Source organism: Giraffa tippelskirchi, chromosome 6, assembly GCF_054371585.1.
Source record: "Giraffa tippelskirchi isolate mGirTip1 chromosome 6, T2T-mGirTip1v1.2.pri, whole genome shotgun sequence".
Lineage (NCBI taxonomy): Eukaryota > Metazoa > Chordata > Mammalia > Artiodactyla > Giraffidae > Giraffa > Giraffa tippelskirchi.
In genome coordinates, this window is record NC_137280.1 from 120,802,484 (window position 1) to 120,822,878 (window position 20,395).

Below are 20,395 nucleotides of genomic sequence, written 5' to 3' on the forward strand. Positions count from 1 at the left end.
CTTACACCACACACAAAAATTAACTCAAAATAGATAGAGTTTAATGTAAGACCTCAAATCATAAAACTCCTAGAAGAAAATATATGCAGTAAGCTCCTTAACCTAGGTCTTGCTGATGATTTTTTTTAATCTGACACTAAAAGCAAAAGCAAAAATAAACAAGTGAAACTACATCAGGGTAAAGCGTTTCTGCTCAGCAAGGGAAACCATCAATAAAATAAAAGGGCAGCCTACTGAATGAAAGAAAATTTTTGCAAATGATATATCTGATAAGGGGCTAATATCCAAAATTTATAGGAAGAACTCATACGACATAGTGGCAAAAAAAAAAAAAATCTATTAAAAAATGGGTGGAAGATCTGAATAGATACTTATCCAAAGAAGACATACTGTTGGCCAATAGATACATGAAAAGATGCTCTACATCATTAATTGTCAGGGAAATGCAGGTCAAAACCACAGTGAGATATTACCATACCCTTATTACAATGACTGTTTATTAGAAAGGTGGAAATAACAAGTGTTGGTGAGGATTTGGAGGAAAGGGAATTCTTGTGCACTATTGGAATGAAAATTAGTGTGGCCAGTTTTGAAAACAGTATAGAGTTTCCTCAAAAAATAAAAAATAGAACTGCCATATGCTTCTGCACTTCTACTTTTGGATGTTTATCCAAAGAAAACGAAAGCACTGACTCAGGAAGGTATCTTCCCTCTCATGTTCATTGTGACTTTATTTACAGTCGCCATGATTTGGAAGCAACTTAAGTGTTCATTTATGGATAAAAAAGATATGATAAACACACACACACACAAATATTATCTAGCCATAAAAAAGAATGAGATCTTGCCATCTGTGACAACATGGATGAATCTTGACAGCTTTATGCTAAGTGAAGTAAGACTGAGAAAGACAAATACTGTTAGATCTCTCTCATATGTGGACTTAAAAAAAACAACTAGGCTCTGGTGGTTGCCAGAGGTGGTGAAAAAGCTGTTGAGGGAAGTGGGTGAACTGTTGTTTATTTTTTTTAGTTTACATAAATGGAAGTTTTTAAAAAAGCAAACACAATTTGGGGGAGATTGGTGATTACTCTTTAAGAACAGTGACAATAAGGTAGATAAAATTTAAAAGTTGCACTCACTCCTCCAGCCCGCTTTCCCTATCTCATTGCTTGATCTTTCTCTATGGCATGTATTACAAGCCAGTGTAGTATATTTTGTCTTTATAATCTGCCTCTTCCCCCTCCTGTCTTATCTGTAAACTCCATGAAAAAAAGGGATTTCATAGCATCTTTTGTTTATTGCTACATCTCCAGTACCTATGTCAGAGTCTAATATGCAGTAGATCCTCCAGTAAATATTTGTTAAATAAATAGATGAAATTACAGCAACACATAAATACATTTACTGCTAGCTATATAGATATACCTATATGTTAAGTGATTGCCAGTGCAGATTGAGAGTTTGAAGCCAAATGGTGTTCACTTGAATGATTTCATAGAGAGGAGTCCTGTATACAGTAAAGGCAGAATGTAGTAAAAACTTACCAAAAACAGAAAGACAGAAAATGACTCTGTCTGATGAATGTGAAGGAAAGTAGATAATCCGGAAACAAAGTGTCGTTAGATATCAGTTGGCTGTATATTGCACCAAATGACTAAATCTATGTGTGCCACTAGGCATTACACTTAAGTTCTATCAAAGCAACAAAGAAAGTAGCTATATTTGACTGAAGTTAAATATTTTCATAAAGTTTTTACTACCGGATACCATTTATCAAGTGCCTTTTATGTAACTGTGATGAAAGATATCACATTAAATTTAATCTTCAGAACAGCCATGTGAGATAGATATCATTCTTATTTTACAGATGGAAAATGAAACTGGTATTAACTCCAAGAGTTTAAATACCTTACTTAAGGTCACATAGCTAATAAGTGGGGGTTCAGGCACAGGTTTCTCTGACTCTAAAGTCTGTGCTTTTTTAACTTTGCTACATTGCTTGTCAAATCATTTTATACTTTGGTAGGTTAAAATGAACTCCAGTTATCTTTAATTAGATGATGCACTGATTTGCCTGGAGAAGGATCATAAGCAGATTTTTAAAATGGCTAAATTTTATTAATGGCATGTCTTGTATGGTTAAATCATTAGAAATACTGGAATGCCTACTATTGCAGGCAGTCATATGTAAATATATACTTAGTGGTTTCTCTATTGCAATGAAATACCAATTGATGAAGTTTTGTTTTTTGAAAAGGATTTACGTTCCAACTGTTTAACTTGCTCTTGGGTGTCTTTTCAAAAACTAATTTTCATCCTTTGTACTACAGTCAGTGCTGATTGGTAGCTCTGTCTCAAAATACATCTTGTACAAACCTTGAGGTGAAAGACAAGTTATATATTCAGATATATGTTCAGTATTTATAGTTACTGAGACAAAGTATAGCCATACCCACTCCAGTATTCTTGCCTGGAGAATCCCAGGGACGGCGGAGCCTGGTGGGCTGCCGTCTATGGGGTCGCACAGAGTCGGACACGACTGAAGCGACTTAGCAGCAGCAGCAGCTTTTGTAAAGGTTTGCAGCCGGAAATGTTTTATTAACTCAAAAGATTTTGTAGTTCACTTTGTTTCCTTAGAGCCATTTAATAGGACATAATGCCATTGTAAGACATCTCAAAAGAATTAGATAGCTGCTGTTAGTGTTGTTGGCAAATTTTAAAAGAGCATGATTTTATTTTCCAGTTTTAAATAACAATACAGTATGTGATGATCTTGATAATTTAAGAATGTCTCTATAGATATCTGAACGAGGATAATCTATGGCCTTCAGATTGACTTGCAGTAGTTGCAGTTTCTCTGAGCATATGATTCTAAGCAAATGAAGGCAAAATTCTTGACCTTAAATTCTATTGTAGTGAATTATAGCAGTGATATTACTGTGCTGGATTGGACCAAATTCATGTGGACTTGTAGTAGGTTTGTGGTGGCTAAGGGGTATGCTGTCTTTTCTCCTTTTGCCTTGCCCTAAGGTAGTATCCTGCATTTTTGTGTGTCTGTGATGTTCGGTAATGAATCCTATTGGTAATCTTTAAGAATTTTTTGATGCATTTAGATTTAACTTTGAGCAAGATGAAGATTTTAACTATTCTTTTGGGACTCTAACTAACTTGTCTTATTTTCTTCCTGTTAGCTGATACTCCTCCTCCTGCCTATATGCCACCAGATGATCAGATGGGTCAAGATAATTCCCAGCCCATGGATACAAGCAATAATATGATTCCTCACATTATGCCCAGTATATCCAGCAGAGGTAAGAAGTACAATGCTTATTTTGTTGTTTTTGCTCTTTTTTTTAAAAAAAAAACTTCTCAGCCACTTTTAGAAGCCAGCTTTATTGAGTTATAGTTTAATTTATATACCATGAATTTATCCCTTTTAAGTGTATGATTCAATGATTTTTTTTAAATGTATCAAGTTTTACACCGTTACCATGAAGTAGTTTTAGAACAGTTTTATAACGCTTTAAAAATATCCCGCATGCCTGTTTGCAGTCTATCCTCTCATACCCCCAGCTCCAGAAACCTAATCTGTTTTCTGTACCTGTAGATTTGCCTTCTCTCATTTCATATAAATAGAATCACAGATTCATCAATTTTCTACAGTGTATCAGTAGTTTATTCTTTTTCATTGCTGAAGAGTATTTCATTGTATGGATACACCACATTTGGTTTACCCATTTATCAGTTGATCAATATTTGAATTGTTTGTAGTTTTTTGCTAGCATGAACAATGCTGTTATTAGTGTTTGCAAATACTAAGTCTTTGTTTTTATTTGTGAGTCATATGGTAAATTTAAGTATTTAAGAGAAACTGCCGAACAACTATGAATGGTAGTACCATTTTTACCAGTACCATATGAGTGTGCTAGTTTCTCCATACCCTTCTGACACTTGTTATTGTGTATCTTTTTGATTGTAGTTATTCTGTTGGGTATAAAGTGGTGTCTCCTTTGTTTTAACTTGCATTTCCCTACTGAGGAGTGATTTTGAACATTTTTAATGTACCTAGCCATTCATACATCTTCTTTGGTTTATTTAAATCTTTTGCCTTTTTTTAAAAATTGAGTTATTTGTCTTATTATTGAGTTGTAAGAGTTCTGTATATATTTTGGACAGAAGTCCTTTATCAGACATATGATTTGCAAATATTTTCTCTCACTCTGTGGATTGTCTTTTCATTTTATTAATGGTGTCCTCTGAAGAACAAAAGTTTTTCATTTTGATGAAATTATCAGCTTTTTTTTTCTTCCTGGATTATGCTTTTGGTGTTGCATCTAAAAAACCTTTGTCCCAAGGTCATAAAAATTATTCTCCTGTGTTTTCTCCTAGCAGTTCTTTAGCTCTTACATTTAGGTCTGTGATTCATTTTGAGTTAAGCTTTTTGTATGGTAATGGTCTAAAGTCATCTTTGTTCAGGTAGATACTGAGTTGGTTCTAGCACTATTTGTTGATAAAAGTATCATATTGGCTTCTCTTTTAAGAATCAGTTGACTATAAATGTAAGGATTTATTTCAGGATGCTGAATTTTGTTTATTGATCTTTTCTTTACAGTCTTGATTACTAAAGTTTTATAGTAAGTTTTGAAAACAAGAAGTGTTAGTCCTCCAATTTTGTTCTTTTTGAAAATTGTTTAGCAATTCTACACTCTTTGCCTATTTCCATATCATTTTAGTATCAGTTTTTCAATTTCTGTCCCCCTCAAAAAAATTCCTCCTTGGATTTTGATAGAGGTCGCTTTGAATCTTTAAATTAATTTGGGGAGATACATCATCATCTTCTAGTACACGGACATGGATTGTACTCTGTACTCTCCATTTGTTTAGTCCTTCAACTTCAGTATAAGTCTTTTACTTATTTTCTTTTTAAACTTATTCCTCAGTGAGTGAAATTTTTTTAAATTTTGTGTTTGGATTCTTCATTGATAGATAGAAATAAAATTGACTGGATGAAGGCTGTCAAAAGGCGCAAACTTCTAGCTATAAGATAAATAAGTATGAGGGACATAATGTACAACATGATAAATGTAATTAACACTTCTGTGTGTTATATATGAAGTTGTAAAGAGAGTCAATCCTAAGAGGTCTCATCACAAGGAAAATGTTTTTTTCCTGCTTCTTTAATTTTGTGTCTGTATGAGTTGATGGAGGACCTCCCAGGTGGCTCAGTGGTAAAGAATCTGCCTGCCAGTGCAGGAGACACGGGACACCACAGGTTTGATCCCTGGGTCAGGAAGATTCCCTGGAAAAGGAAATGGCAACCCACTCCGGTATTTTTGCCTGGGAAATCCCATGCACAGAGGAGCCTGGCGGACTACAGTCTGTGCAGTCACAGAGAGTCAGACCCGACTGAGCACACATGTATGAGTTGATGGATGTTCATTAAACTTATTGTGATAATCGTTTCATGATGTATATATGACAAATCATTATGCTGTGTACCTTAAACTTATATAGTGCTGATGTCATTTGTATCTCAATAAAACTGATGAAAAAGATTAAAATTTTTTTAATTGAAAACTACAATTGCCTGCATTGACCGGCAGATTCTTTACCACTGAGCCACCTGTCTTCTGAATTTGCTTATTCTAGACACTGCATCTAAGTGGAATCATGTAATGTTTGTCCCTTTGTGTCTAGCTTATTTCACTTAACATGATGTTTTTAAGGTTTATCCAGGTTGTGGCATGTATTAGAATTTCATTCCTTTTTAAGCCTGAGATGTATTCTGTTGTAAGCATATACCACATTTTGTTTTTCCATTTATCAGTTCATGGACATTTGGTTTGTTTACACCTTTTGGCTATTCTGAACAATACTGCTAAAAATGTTGGTATACAGGTTTCTGTTTGAGTCTCTGTTTTTTAATTCATTTTTTATTCTACCTGGGAGTAGAATTGCTAGATTTTATGGTAATTCTGTTTAGCTTTTTTGAGGAACTGCCAAACTGTTTTCCACAGTGGCTGTACCATTACATTTTCACCAGCAATGCAGTGGATTTCCAATGTCTCCATATTTTTGCCAACATTTGTTATTTTCTTTTCTCTTTTGATAATAGTATCCTAATGGGTATGAAGTGGTATCTCAATTGTGGTTTTTAAAGTCATTTTGTTTTGAGACCTTAAACTTCTTAATTTGTCACAAGTTTACATGAAGTAAAGTACTGCCACTTTAGTTTCTTAAAAGAATGGAGTCCTTGTGTGTATTTTATAGTGTTTGTGATGATATAGGATGACTGTATGTCCCATAAGCCCCGCATTCCTAAGAATAAATTTCAGGCCCCCTAATAATCTTGTTAAAGTTTAAAGAGTACCTTGGCTTTTTCAAGATTAGAATTTATCTAGGAATTTTGTCATACTAATTTGCTTAATATTCATAGTATCTACCTTCATTTAGAGCAAACTGTTTCAGAACATGAATTTCTGGATTTGAATTCCTGCATCTCTACTTATTTGCTTTGCAGCTTAGGGTGGCTTTTAAAATATATCTAAGCCTAAATTTCTCCATTTGTAAAATAAAGAGATAATAAATATATAGGAGTTATTAGTATGTTGATTGAATTTGACTGTATTTATAATGATCTTAGTATACAGCATCAGGTAATTCCCCAAAAATGGTATTATCATCCTCTTTCTAAAAATTTGGAGTACGTTTACCCCATCTATCATTTTCCTTCTTTCTTTTGATTCTCCAGAGATCAGAGAGTGCAGTTTAGTAGTGATGTATATTAAATATTTCTTGAATTATACTTAGATTATAGTTTCTTAGCCAAACAACTGAGGCCCTTTAGAAGAACCTGGCACTCAAGTCTTCTCACCCTCCTAGATGTCTTTTTTCACCAGAGTTTCTTCTCACTTGGGAAATTAAATTGCAATGCCGTGAATCACCAGTTAACAAGATGTCCTCTGCCTTGAGCAGAGTCTCAGAGCTTTTGATTTTCTTCTTTTCATTCTAACTAAAATTGTCTTTTTTGTTTTGCTTATCTTGGCTCTAGTTTTTCATGACACTGTTATAACTTCCTGCTACTCATCTATATATGTGTTTGATTATGAGTCCCTCCTTGTTCCATCTTTTATATAAACTTCTTTAAAATCTGAGCTCTTAGAACTTTACTTTATAGGTCCCCATTGGTTTTGTTTTGTTTTTTTTCCTGTACCTCCTCATCTGAATTCTTTGCAGTTGAATAATTAAAACTGAGTTTTAAAAATCAACCAATTCTTTTGTGGTGTCTACATAGTCAGAGTGACTTACTCTTAACGTTTTTCTTGGACGTTTTGAAAATTTTCTGCCTTTCTTGAAAGAAAACTGACAATTCACGACTTCTTTTTCTGATTTCAGCTCCAAGACAGACACTCTACTAGTGCTGGATGAAGAACTTCCATGTGTCTCTTCCATCCATTGTGTCCATTAGGAATTGTTGATTTTTCACACTGATAAGAATTTGGCCAATGTTTTATATTTTATACAAACCTTTTTCCATAGGCTATTCTGGCACTTAAAACTTCAAATGTATACCACCTGTTACCCAAAGAACACTCATTTGGTTGTGTTTTTTCCTTTCTTTCTTTTTTTTTAAAACAAACTATTTTTTAGATTCACAGCAAATTTGAGTGAAAAGTACAGAGTTCCCACTACACTCTCCCCCTACACATGTACAGCTTCCCCCACTACCTGCACCAGAGTGATACATTTATTACAGTCTATGAACCTACATTGATACATCATTATCACCCCAAATGTATAATTTACATTAGGATTCATTCCTGGTATTATACATTCCTTGAGTTGTAACAAATGAATAATGACATGTAGCCATCATTTATAGTATCATATAGAATAATTTTACTGCTTTAAAAATCCTCTGTGCTCTGCCTGTTCATTCTCCCTCTTTCCTAACCCCTGGCAACCACTGATCTTTTTATTGTCTCTATAGTTTTGCCTTTACCAGAATGTCTTGTAATTGGAATCTTATAGTATGTAGCCTTTTCAGATTAGCTTCTTCACTTAGTGATATGCACCTAAGTCCCTCCCCTCCATGTCTTTTCATGGCTTGATAGTGCATTTCTTTTTCATGCTGAATAATATTTGGTTGTCTGGTGTACCACCGTTTATTTGTGAATGATTTATGTGAATGGATATTCACATATTGAAGGATATCTTGGTTGCTTCCAAGTTGCAGTCATTATGAATAAAGCTTCTGTAAACATCTCTCTGCAGTTTTTGTGTGGACCTAAGTTTTTGACTCCTTCAGGCAAACAGTGAGGAACACATTTGCTGGATTGTATGGTAAGAGTTGTCTTCCAAAGTGCCTGTACCATTTTACATTGTCACCAGCAGTGAATGAGTGTTTCTATTGCTCCATATCTTCACCAGCATTTGGGATTGTCAGTGTTTTGGATTTGGCAATTCTAATGGTTTTGGTAATTCTAATGCAGTAATAGCTCCTTGCTATTTTGATTTGCATTTCCCTGGTGACATACAATGTGGAGCATCTTTTTGTATGCTTATTTGCTGTTGTGTATATCTACTTCAGTGAGGTGTCTTCATATCTTTGATCCAGTTTTTCTCATTGGCTTATTCATTTTCTTATTGAATTTTAAGAGTTCTTTGTATTTGTGTAACAGTCCTTTACTAGATTATCTTTTGCAAATATATTCTCCCATTCTGTGGCTTGTCTTCTCATTCTCTTGACAGTGTCTTGAAGAGTAGAAGTTTTTAATTTTTAATGAAACCTAGCTTATCAATTATTTCTTCAATGATCATGCTTGGTATTGTATCTAAAAAGTCATTACCATATTCAAGGTCATCTATATTTTCTCCTCTGTTTTCTTGAGTTTTACAGTTTTATATCATATCTCTGTGATCTATTTTTGAGATGATTTTCATAGAATGTCTACTATAGTTTTATAGCCAGTTTTTAAGTTGGATTGTATTAGTCTTCTTGGTTTGGTTTTCAGTATTGTGTTGGCTATTCTGGATCTTTTACCTTTCCATGTAAACTTCACGATCAGCTTACAAGATGTTTTGCTGAAGTTTTTATTGGGATTTCATTCACTCTTAAGTCATGGTGAGAAGAACTGAGGCTTCCTGCACATGATCATAGACTGTATCTCTATTTAGTTCCTTCTTTGAATTCTTTATTTAGAATTTCATAGTTTCAACATATGTATCTTACCTGTTTTGTTTGTTTGTTTTTTACCTAAATATTTCATTGTTTGAGTGCTGCTATGAATGATAATGAATTTTATTTCAAATTCTACTTGCTCGTTGCTGGTATAAGAAAGTGATTGAGCAATCCCACTGCTGGGCATACACACTGAGGAAACCAGACTTGAAAGAGACACATGTACCCCAATGTTCATCGCAGCACTCTTTATAATAGCCAAGACACGGAAGCAGCCTAGATGCCCATCAGCAGAGGAATGGATAAGGAAGCTGTGGTACATATACACAATGGAATATTACTCAGCCATTAAAAAGAATACATTCGAGTCAGTTCTAATGAGGTGGATGAAACTGGAGCCTATTATACAGAGTGAAGTAAGCCAGAAAGAAAAACACCAATATAGTATACTAACACATATATATGGTATTTAGTCAATCGGTAAAGATAACCCTGTATGCGAGACAGCAAAAGAGACACAGATAAACAGAACAGTATTATGGACTCTATGGGAGAGGGTGAGGGCGGGATGATATGGGAGAATGGCATGGAAGCATGTATACTATCATATGTGAAATGAATCGCCAGTCCAGGTTCAATGCATGATACAGGGTGCTCGGGGCTGGTGCACCAGGATGACCCGAAGGGATGGGGTGGGGAGGCAGGTGGGAGGGGGGTTCTGGAAGGGGAAAACATGTACACCCATGGTGGATTCATGTCAATGTATGGCAAAACAAATACAATATTGTAAAGTTAAAAAATAGAAAATAAACTAATTAAAAAAAATAAAAAAGAAAGTGATTGACTTTTGTATATTAACCTTATATCCTACAACTTTGCTATAATTGCTTATCAGTTCTAGGAGGTTTTCTGTCAATCATTTCAGATTTTTTGCATAGATAACCTTGTCATTTGTGAACAAAGACAGTTTTGTGTCTTCCTTCTCAATCCATATAACTTTTCTTTTCTTTTCTCTTACTGCATTAGCTGGGATTTCCAATATGCTGTTGAAAGGGAGTGGTGAGCACATCCTTGCCTTGTTACTGATCTTAGCAGAAAAACTTCTAGTTTTTCACCTTTAAGTATGACATTAGCTAGAAGTTTTTTGTAAATGTTCTTTATATCAAGTTGAAGAAATTACCCTCTATTCCTAGTTTGCTAATAGTCTTAATTTTTTAGTCCAAATTTTTGTTTAAAATAATTTTACAGATGCTGGTATAGTTGTCTTTCAGTTTGTTGAAACAGAGCTTTTGTCATCTCAAATTTAAACCTGGATTTGATTCTGCTAGAAAAGCAACTTAAAATGTGATGTTGCCCATCCTTGTATATGTATAATTTAAAAAAACTTATGATCAAAGCATTTCTGGGAAATTCTGTAGCAGTCCAGTGGTTAAGATTTCACCTTCCAATGCAGGGAGTGTGGGTTCGATACCTGGTCAGGGAGCTAAGATTCCATATGCCTCCTGCCCAAAAAACAAAGCATAAAAGCAACGGAAGCAACAGATTCAATAAAAATTTCATTATAACAAATGCAATAAAGACTTTTAAAATGGTCCATATAAAAAAAATCTTAAAAAAAAAGCACTTCTGATGTTTGTTTCTTGATACAGACCGAAAGCCAGAAAGGCAGTGAGACGTCAGTGAAATATCTGAAAATTTTATTTTTCATATAGTGCTTGAGTATGGTTAAAAGAAACACCAAAATAGTTTTGAGTTTCTGATAATCATTAAACATTGTTTTTGTGTCTGGTTTGTTCACAGATGTTCAGCCTGTCGCCTATGAAGAGCCCAAACATTGGTGTTCAATTGTCTATTATGAATTAAACAATCGTGTTGGGGAAGCTTTTCATGCATCTTCTACTAGTGTGTTAGTAGATGGATTCACAGACCCTTCGAATAACAAAAGTAGATTCTGCTTGGGATTGCTGTCAAATGTTAATCGTAATTCAACAATTGAAAACACTAGGCGACATATTGGAAAAGGTAATTTTGTCATTTTCCTACATTCAGTTGAATTCAGTTGTTTGTTGTGCTTGCTCTGTACCCTGCATTATGTAAGGGCATACAAAGAAGCTTAAGGCATGGTCCTGCCCTCAGGTTGCATGTGATACAGAAGAATGTATTAAGTAGAGATGTACTCAGACTTCTTTTCTTTATCCTGCCTATTTTTTCTTCATAGTACTTAGGATCTGAAATCATACTATTCTGTTTTTTCATTTTCAGTCTTCTTAACTGAAATACAAGCTATACAGAAATTTGCATGGTTCATAACAGTATCTTTAGTAATTAGAACAATGCCTGGCTCATAGTACATACACAAGAAATATTTGTAAAATATATGAATGCTAGTGAAGCATTAAAATTTTTGAATTATGATCTTTGTGGAATAGTTTGGGTTGAGATGACTTGTAAGAATTTCCATTATGATGTAGGAGCAGGGTTACTGGTAGGAAATCCAGTTTAAATGATGTAAGTCTTCAGTGGCTACCACTCCTCCCACCTTTTAAATTCAGGTAGCAGGGTTCTATTTATAATTCATCCTCTAAGACAGTTGCCACAACAAACAAGGAACTTTTCACATTGTGTTAAGTGGTCAGAGAGGAAACCTATCCCAGGTAGGGCTGTTTGCCTGTCTTTGAAGTTTTGTTTTTACTACTTTCCACTTTTTGCTGCTTTGACTTGAGAAGGTCTTAGGAACAAAAGGTAAATAACTTTAACTGTAATGTGATTTCTTATAGAAGAGACTCAGAAAAATACTGTGTCCAAAAATAAATTGGAAAGAAACTTTCCATTCTTTTTTGACTGAACTATTAACTTGCTATGACTTTTTAGGTAAAAATGCCCTGCTTCTATGCATTGATTTTTTTCATTCTACAGTAGGATAATTTAAGAGAAATCTGCTTGGTGAATTCTTAAATACTCAACTCATTTTACCCTTTTTTCCCCAGTATATAGTTCTAGGATCCTTTCTTCCAGGGGTCATTTTTATTTGCTCAGAAACAGAACATACTTTTTAATGTCATAGCCTGATACCAGTCTATGAATCACATGTATGTACTACGATGGTCTTTTTAGTACTACATGCAGTAGTGAAAAGTTGGGAACAACTTGAGCTTTAGCTATATAGTTTGAATTTTTAAATATTGAACATTCATATATTATTTATATATTTTTTAAAAATACCAAAAACATTTTTTAAAGGAAAGTAAAATAAATGTGCCATTTAAAGACTCTTCCTATGACCTGAAATTACATTGTATGACTTAGCTTGCTTTCTTGTTTTTTCAATGATGCAAACCCAAACCCTTCCATTAGCAAAAAGAGTGCAAAACTCTTTTGCCAACCAACTATTCATGATAGTTGATAGCACTAAACATTTCTTTGAAAGGACTCATCATAAGATGCCTTCTTGGGGGATTTTTTTGGCCATTTTTTCTCTCTTAGAGATAATACAAGATTGTTGGAAAAGGGGGAAAAAAGCAACTCTGAGAACTGATAACCTAATATGCTGCCAACTTAAAGCTTAAGTCTTAGTTATTTGAGGATCATTTTAGATTTAGGCAGACATTCAGTTTAGTTCAGTCGCTCAGTCGCGTTTGACTCTTTGCGACCCCATGGACTGCAGCAAGCAAGCCAGGCTCTCCTGTCACCAGCTCCTAGAGCCTGCTCAAACTCACGTCCATCGAGTTGGTGATGCCATCCAACCATCTCATCCCCTGTCATCTCCTTCTCCTCCTGCCTTCAGTCTCTCCCAGCATCAGGATCTTTTCCAGTGAGTCAGATCTTCACATCAGGTGGCCAAAGTATTGGGATTTCAGCTTCAACATCAGTCCTTCTATGAATATTCAGGCAGACATTAGCCTCGACTATCTTCAGCAACATAAGGCCATCTAGTGGTAGTTTCTGTTTGAAGACTTGCTCTATAGTAGTTATTTTGTTTGTACCTCATGCAACCTCTTCAGTTTTATTATACTGCTTTGTTAAGTCGACTCTTGTAATTCCTGTCTTTTTAAGGTGTTCATCTGTACTATGTTGGTGGAGAGGTATATGCAGAGTGTCTCAGTGATAGCAGCATATTTGTTCAGAGTAGGAACTGCAACTTTCATCATGGCTTTCATCCTACCACTGTCTGTAAGATTCCCAGCAGCTGCAGCCTCAAAATTTTTAACAATCAGGAGTTTGCTCAGCTTCTGGCTCAGTCTGTCAACCATGGATTTGAGGCAGTATATGAGCTCACCAAAATGTGTACCATTCGAATGAGTTTTGTCAAGGTGAGTGGGTTGAGACCTGTAGCTTAATTTGAGTCACTATAACATATAACATGTGTATTATATGTCTGTAGGTTATAATTTTTAAAAGTTTGTGTTAAATGAAAGGTAGTAATTACTTCTGACCTGATTCAACAGGTTTCTAAAGAAAATTCTTAACTTTATAACTCAAACCACATGATTGGTCTGTGATTTTATTTTATAAATCAGACATTATAATAAAATGCTTGATATTGGTATTGAATAGGGGCTGAGTTTATAAAGAATTTCAGTTAAATTTTAGCTAAATTTCTAAGAAGCATTTAATGTTAAAACTGCTTTTTAAGTTCCTTCGGTTTCAGCAATTTCAATTATTACTAGATCCCTTAGGTTGACTTAAAGAATTCATCACCATAATAAAATTATTTTTCCTTGTTTTAAGCTCTGTTACTAAGGATTTGCAAAATTGAAAGAACTTTTTGAATTTATCATTTGCTCTTCTCCTGATTTTATTGGCATTGCAAATGATGATTCATGAGCAAAATTTAGAAAGAATTTTAGTGATCTCTTTTAGCAACCTGTGCTGTATCCACTTGTTCCTTAAGGATTTGGCCAAAGAAGAGTAATTGTCAAATGCTCTGTGTAGAATTTTTTCTTTCTGGCTCACAGTCCCACAGCCCAGTGTTTCCTTGCTGCTTGTTATAGGCCCTTTTGTGCAGTAGTTTATCAGTAGCCCTGAAGGCATTTCCCTTCCCTGTTACAGAAACATGGCTTTACATGTTTAATCTAGTTCCCCACTCCATCCTCATCACACCCCACTTGATTTTCCTAGGCAAGGACTATACTGTAAGCATTAAAGCAGAGAACTTGATACATCCAGCAAATGAAAGTGAAAAATTGTTTTATTCTTTGCAGTTTTTGGTTAAAGTGGTGCAGCTCAGTTCATTCCAGTAGTTTCCCATCTTAAAGGATAATGATATATCATTGCTACTTTAACTACATTTGCATGCGTTGATCAGTTTTACAGTGCCTTAGCTGATGTTTAAAAAAAAAAACCTAAAAATTAAAAATTTTTTGTTAACAAAATCTGATGTGAACTTACATGAGGCTATATATGGGTTTTATTTATCCACTAAAGAGAGACTATAGCTCATTGCAGAATTATTAATGTTTTAATTATGAGTTATTGCACCATTACTAACTTTCTAAAAATTTAAAAAAAAAAAAGAATTCTGGAACGTATCTTTCCTCAAGGATTTCTATTAAGGGATATATGTTGTTATGATGATGCAGCTATTGTTTTGCTTTTAATTCTATGGTGAATGCTAAGATTGGTTTTGAGAGTTTTTCTTTTAGGTTACATTCTGTATATCTCTAATGTTAAAGTTTATTTTTTGTTAGCATGTGGAAATTGTTTTAGACTGGTTAATGATTTAAAAAATGGCTTGTTGTTTTATCTGTTCATTTTCATAGGGCTGGGGAGCAGAGTATCACCGGCAAGATGTTACCAGCACCCCATGTTGGATTGAGATTCATCTTCATGGGCCTCTGCAGTGGCTAGATAAAGTCCTCACTCAGATGGGCTCCCCGCTAAACCCCATTTCTTCTGTTTCATAGTGCAGAAGTATTCTTTCTCAGTTATATTATTAGTGGACTTGTTTTAATTTTAGGGAAACTTCCAGTACAGATACTGTGAGCTTACATGGAAAACAAATTTTACAGCTTATTTTTTTTCTACATAATTGTGACCAATACATTTGTTTTTGTGATGAATCAGCATTTGTTTGTATTCATGTTCATGTGGTTAACTCTCAAAAGTGTTGTGAAAGATGCAGAGTAAGTATTGTGCCCCAGTTCAAAAGTTTGGCATTGATCTTAAACTGGAACATACTTTTGCCTTATTGTCCCAACAGTTTTTTCATTTGTGAAATTTTTTTTGGAAAAGTAATACATCACATGATAAAGAATTTTAACAGTATAAGAGGGTGTTCAATGAAAGTCTTCCGTTCTAGTCTTGATTCTGCAGAACTGTGCTTTTACCAGTTTCTTAGTCCCACCAACTTTAAAAAAGTATATATCATTGTTTTATAAAAGCATATGGTAGGGACTAAAAAGAAACTATAAAAAATCTTTTATTTGAAGGAACACTATGCACTGCTCTAACAAGTAGTGTTCAATAAAAGCCAAGTGATAATTTTCTAAATGACATCATAAAATTTACATTTAATACAGCTAAATGTCGTCAGTGTGTTGTGACTCCACTCAGTATATCTTTTGTAAAACTTTTCCTTTTTTAAAAAAAGTTACTGCGAACAGCAGATCTCCATTATACGTCATTTACTCACATCTGTCATGAGTACTACTTAATAGCTAGTGACAGTGCGTGCATGGCCTTGTTCAGCTGTGTTTGCTGCTTTTGCCAATATTGCAAAAACTCTAATTTTGACATGCATTAATCTTTTATTTTGCACTTTGATGGGTGACAGTTTTTAGTGTAACCTTCGTGAAACACACTCTAGTGACTTGGACTTAAGTGCTCATCCTTGCTTCCTTGGTACCCCTTTGTATTAAACACTGCAATTTATAGATTACAGTTATAGAAAGTTATGCTGTTTCTAGCTTTTGTTGTATTTTCAACCTAGATTATTAGACTGTTATCCTGTAGCTCCAATTTAAGGTTTCTTTTTAATTCCCTGCAATTTTATGGATGATATTAATGTTGGAAAATCTACTTAATCCCATTGCTGTTAACTTACATCAGTCTCCCATGCAAAGACATGTGTCTTATAGCCATAGGAGCCTCTTCAGTCTGGCCCCAACGATGAGGCCACCTATCTGATGTACGAATCAGTCAGCAGTGGTTGTTGAGCTAGCTGGTTTGAAAACATTAACATATCAAAGCATACAGACTGTTCTCTCAGTTACTATGCATGCTCTTCCATTTTTTAAAGCACCTATGTGGATGCTAGTCTCAACAATCCTTAGGGAGGAAAGACACAAAAACTCTAAAATATTCTTTTAATAGGTAAGGGCTTTGAGTGAAGGACTTGTAACCTCTTTTCCTAAGAAACAGTACAGTGGACACTTAGTTATGGCATGAAGAACAAAGATGTTACTTTGGAGCTGGGGGGAATCACCTAATTTACGTATTAGAAGAAGCTTATTTTCCAATGTCTTTTGAAAATACGTGGAGCCATGTCAATCTTCTTTTTAAAATGTTAGTTTCGTTAGACTTTCTTCTTTGCCCTTTCTGCTTTTATGAGGGAAAAAAATGCATTTTTGAGGAAAGGAGAATGCAGTTTTTTGTTTTCCATAACATTATTTACTGCTTTTATAAAGTGCAGCCAATGGATGGTTTTAGTTTTCTCAGATGCAGTGCCATTCATGTTTCAGCTCTCAGTCCTTTGCTAAGTGAAAAACTCTGACAGTAACCTGAGCCTTAAACATCAGTTTTATACGACGTGCATTCTCAGTCTTCCAGAATTGTGTCAGCCACACAAAAGAGGATTATTTGCTTAGTGATAGAACTTAGCTATTTACATCATTGTACACTTAGCCAGGTTCATGGCACAATCTTTGAAACACATTTGTAGAAAAACCACCTAGGGTGACTGGCATATGCATGTAATCAACATCAGTGGGCCTGAACTGATGGAAACTATTGTTTTTATTGATGCTTTCAACTGAGTTAATTAACAATAGTTTTTATTCATGTAGCAACCTTTAGAGTTAGCAAGATTTTATGTGATTGGCTTTTTCTGTGTTTTCTCTAAGGAGTTGTGTCTCATGAATGACAGTACTGAAGCTATTAACTGGTAAGAGTTTCATGGAAAAGTATAAGCCTGTTGTATTTCCTGCTGCTGCTGCTGCTAAGTCCACATCCCTGGGTTTTACATGAAAACTTCATTCAATCCAGCTGATCTTGTAATTCTTGAGGATGCTCAGTACAGGAATGGATGGGAAATAAAAAAATTAGCCAGTGAGATTAAAAAAACTAAAATTTTACCAATGAGAAAAGTACCTCTGAAAGAAACCATTTCATAAAATTACAGTTTTAAGTTTTTATTTAATCTCTAGAATGGTTTATAGTCAAATTTATGAAAGCATCATCATACCCAGAATAATCTTACTTTATAGCATTACAACGTATAAATATATGCCAACTGAAAAGACAGAGTCTGGGAATAATAAAACTACAACCAGTTTGGTAAATGCAAAAAATAGGAATAGAATCAAAATTAATCTCAGTAATGTATCTAAGCAACAAAAATATACTGACTGGAAAAAAACAACAACAGAACTTAAGAGGTGCATTTGACTACTATATCTTTACATAATTAAGGCTTAAGTTATGGAATATAAACTAGTAGGCATGTTATTGATCTACTGAAGTGAACTTTTTTCCTTTAGAGAAAATTAAAAGAAAACATCGATCTAAATGTCAAATATATACAACAGAGTATAAATCATTTTTTCCATTCTCTTGTTGTATAAGTAAACAATGATAATAGAATTGGCTGGGTTTCTGAGGTGAAATCCACAGTAAGATTATTAGATAGTTCAGTAAGTTATACCTACCAGTATGAAAAGAGGGTATAGCTATTTTATACTTTTCATAACATTTGAGAGTAAGACATCCTAAAAGAGGATGGAAAATGATCAGTAAGTATTTAGATCTGAAGTCTATTGTCAAGATAAGGACTGGGGCTCACATTATATAACCTTCAGTATTATCTTAGAGTACCTGGAAGAAACAGTTCCCCTGTCATAGTGTTCTTTTAAAGGAGGAAGTTTATGCAAAGAAAGAAATCATGCCAGTAACAGAGAAACTCTAAATTCATGTTTGATAGTACCTGTTTAAGTGTTGTACTTCCGTTGGCAGAAAGCATCTAATATCTCAGTTTAGATCCGTTTCTTTATACTTTTTCTAGTTGCTTGCTTAATGTTACTTTAGGTCATTATAACTCTCCCACTTAAAATATATTAATATCTTTTATATTTTCTGAAGAATGAAACATCTTTTTATAATTATTAAATTTAACTTCTAATGATGATTAAAATTTTGGACCTACTAACTTTGAAGAGGCTCAGAGCTTTTCCTTATCTTATAATAGATTTTTACTTAAATCTCTGGTAGGAATTATGAATGTGTCCTCATTATACCCATCAGCTAGATAAACAAGGATCTTTTAAGATAGCAGGTAGCCTGGTGGTTTCAGAAGTTTTTGGTGATTTTTATTGGCGGGAGTTTTCCTAAGTATTGGTTTATGGACATCTCCTCAGATACTAGCACAGCATTTCTTGGGTGGTAATCTCGGGTTTGATGCTGTCTCCCTCAGAGAGGAGCGTTTTCCTCACTAACACAGGTGGGACTCTGAGGAGGTTTTCTTCTCATAGAAGATGCATGTGTGGAGAGAGAATCTGAGGCATTTCTTCTGCGTAAACAGTTCTACCTGCTAAACAGAAAGATGGACAGTTCTTTGCAATTCACTGGATTACATTTAGCATGTCCTAATTACAAGAGGTAAGAGTGTTTGTCAAGCCTTGGTTATATTGGATTTTTCATAATAGAAACTTCTCTTTTAAAATGAATTATTATAATTGAAGTATTACCTTAAAATTGGATGATTTACAGAAACCAATGAGAAGGATTTTACATATCAGTTTGTTTTTTTTTTAATAGCTTATGCTGTAATATTTGCTGGTAGCAATTGCAGTAAAACAAGTGATGAGTTGTTTTGTTGAAAAGATCCAGTCTCAGAGCGGGATTCTTCTTTTTATGACAGAGTGAAAAAGGTTTGTTTGGTTCTCATCCAAATAACTCAGTTCTTAAAATTCTTAAAATTGAAATTGTTGTAAACCCATGGTCCGTTAAGGATTTATTTGAGGATACTGTTTTTTAAAAGTTTGAATTTTTGTGTAGAGGTAGATTTTTTTTTTTTTTACTCTATCGATAGATAGTGCCTTCTTAATACTAGCTGGTGTTAGCTATAACAAAACTCCAGTGAGGCCAAACAACCCCAAATAAAGAAGAAATCTTTTATTAGAGTCAGAAATCTTTTATAATAGTCTAATACCATTGGAGATGATGTTGCTTTGATTTATACATAAAATATTTTAACTATAGGGACTCTTGAAGATAATTGGGCAAGTGCTTTTCTTTTCAACGTGGTTGGTTAAAGTTGCATTTTGAAAATCGCTTATATTAAAATTTAGTAGAATTGTAATCATGAAAACTGGGTATATATGTGTAATCCTGCCAGTGTTCTCTGAAAAAGATACTTCATATGAGGATGATAAAGACCAAACCAATGGCTGCACTATAGGTCTGCTTCTTACTGGTACTTGTGCTCCTTCTGTTTATGTTGTAGAAAATGAAATTCTAGCAACATACTTCAATTCTGTTATCGTTTTGATACTTATAAATATGTATTAGGTTTTACTATATTGCGCTTTTCAAAGCCATAACTCTTTTAAGAACTTTGTTTTTGCATATTGTTTGCTAATACTTTATTTTAATAAATCTCAAAATCTGCTTAATGTGTGTTTTTGTTTGTTTGGGGGGCTTTTTTTTTTATTTAACATGTTTCGTTGAGTGGAGTCTTAAAAACAATGAGATTATCAGTTTCTGTGACCAGCTGTGTTATCTGTGTTTGTGCACTAGTGATAGAAAATGAATATACAAATCTTTACAGCCAGCTTGAGGTTTGCTCAGAGTAATCAGTATGTTTTATTCTGTTTATAAGAGAGTTGATGTGTTTTTCTTTGTTAGTTTAGTTTTGTTTTGTTTTGAAAAGGAATTTGAATCTAGAGTCTGGGGTTTTTTAGTTTAACCACTAATTTCCCTTCTGTAGTCCTATCTAAAATTAAAGGTCTTGACCAGATGATTGCGAGAGAGAATAGCTCTTAGCTTTAAGGTCTGCCT

The 20,395-nt window shown here is 34.2% G+C and overlaps 1 protein-coding gene across 3 annotated transcripts in view; it reads left to right on the forward strand.

The window, feature by feature from the left end:
* SMAD5 (SMAD family member 5) overlaps positions 1-20,005 on the forward strand; it is a 59,310-nt gene extending 39,305 nt beyond the window's left edge. For 2 of the 3 annotated variants that reach the window (XM_081500630.1, XM_081500631.1), the window contains exons 4-7: positions 3,195-3,314; positions 10,985-11,206; positions 13,238-13,494; positions 14,944-20,005. In XM_081500630.1, coding sequence (XP_081356756.1) covers positions 3,195-3,314; positions 10,985-11,206; positions 13,238-13,494; positions 14,944-15,087 — 743 coding nt within the window. In that variant the 3' untranslated portion in view covers positions 15,088-20,005. The remainder of the gene's footprint in view (positions 1-3,194; positions 3,315-10,984; positions 11,207-13,237; positions 13,495-14,943) is intronic. The other variant, XM_081500632.1, reaches the window with a different exon arrangement.
* Positions 20,006-20,395: the final 390 nt, after the last annotated feature.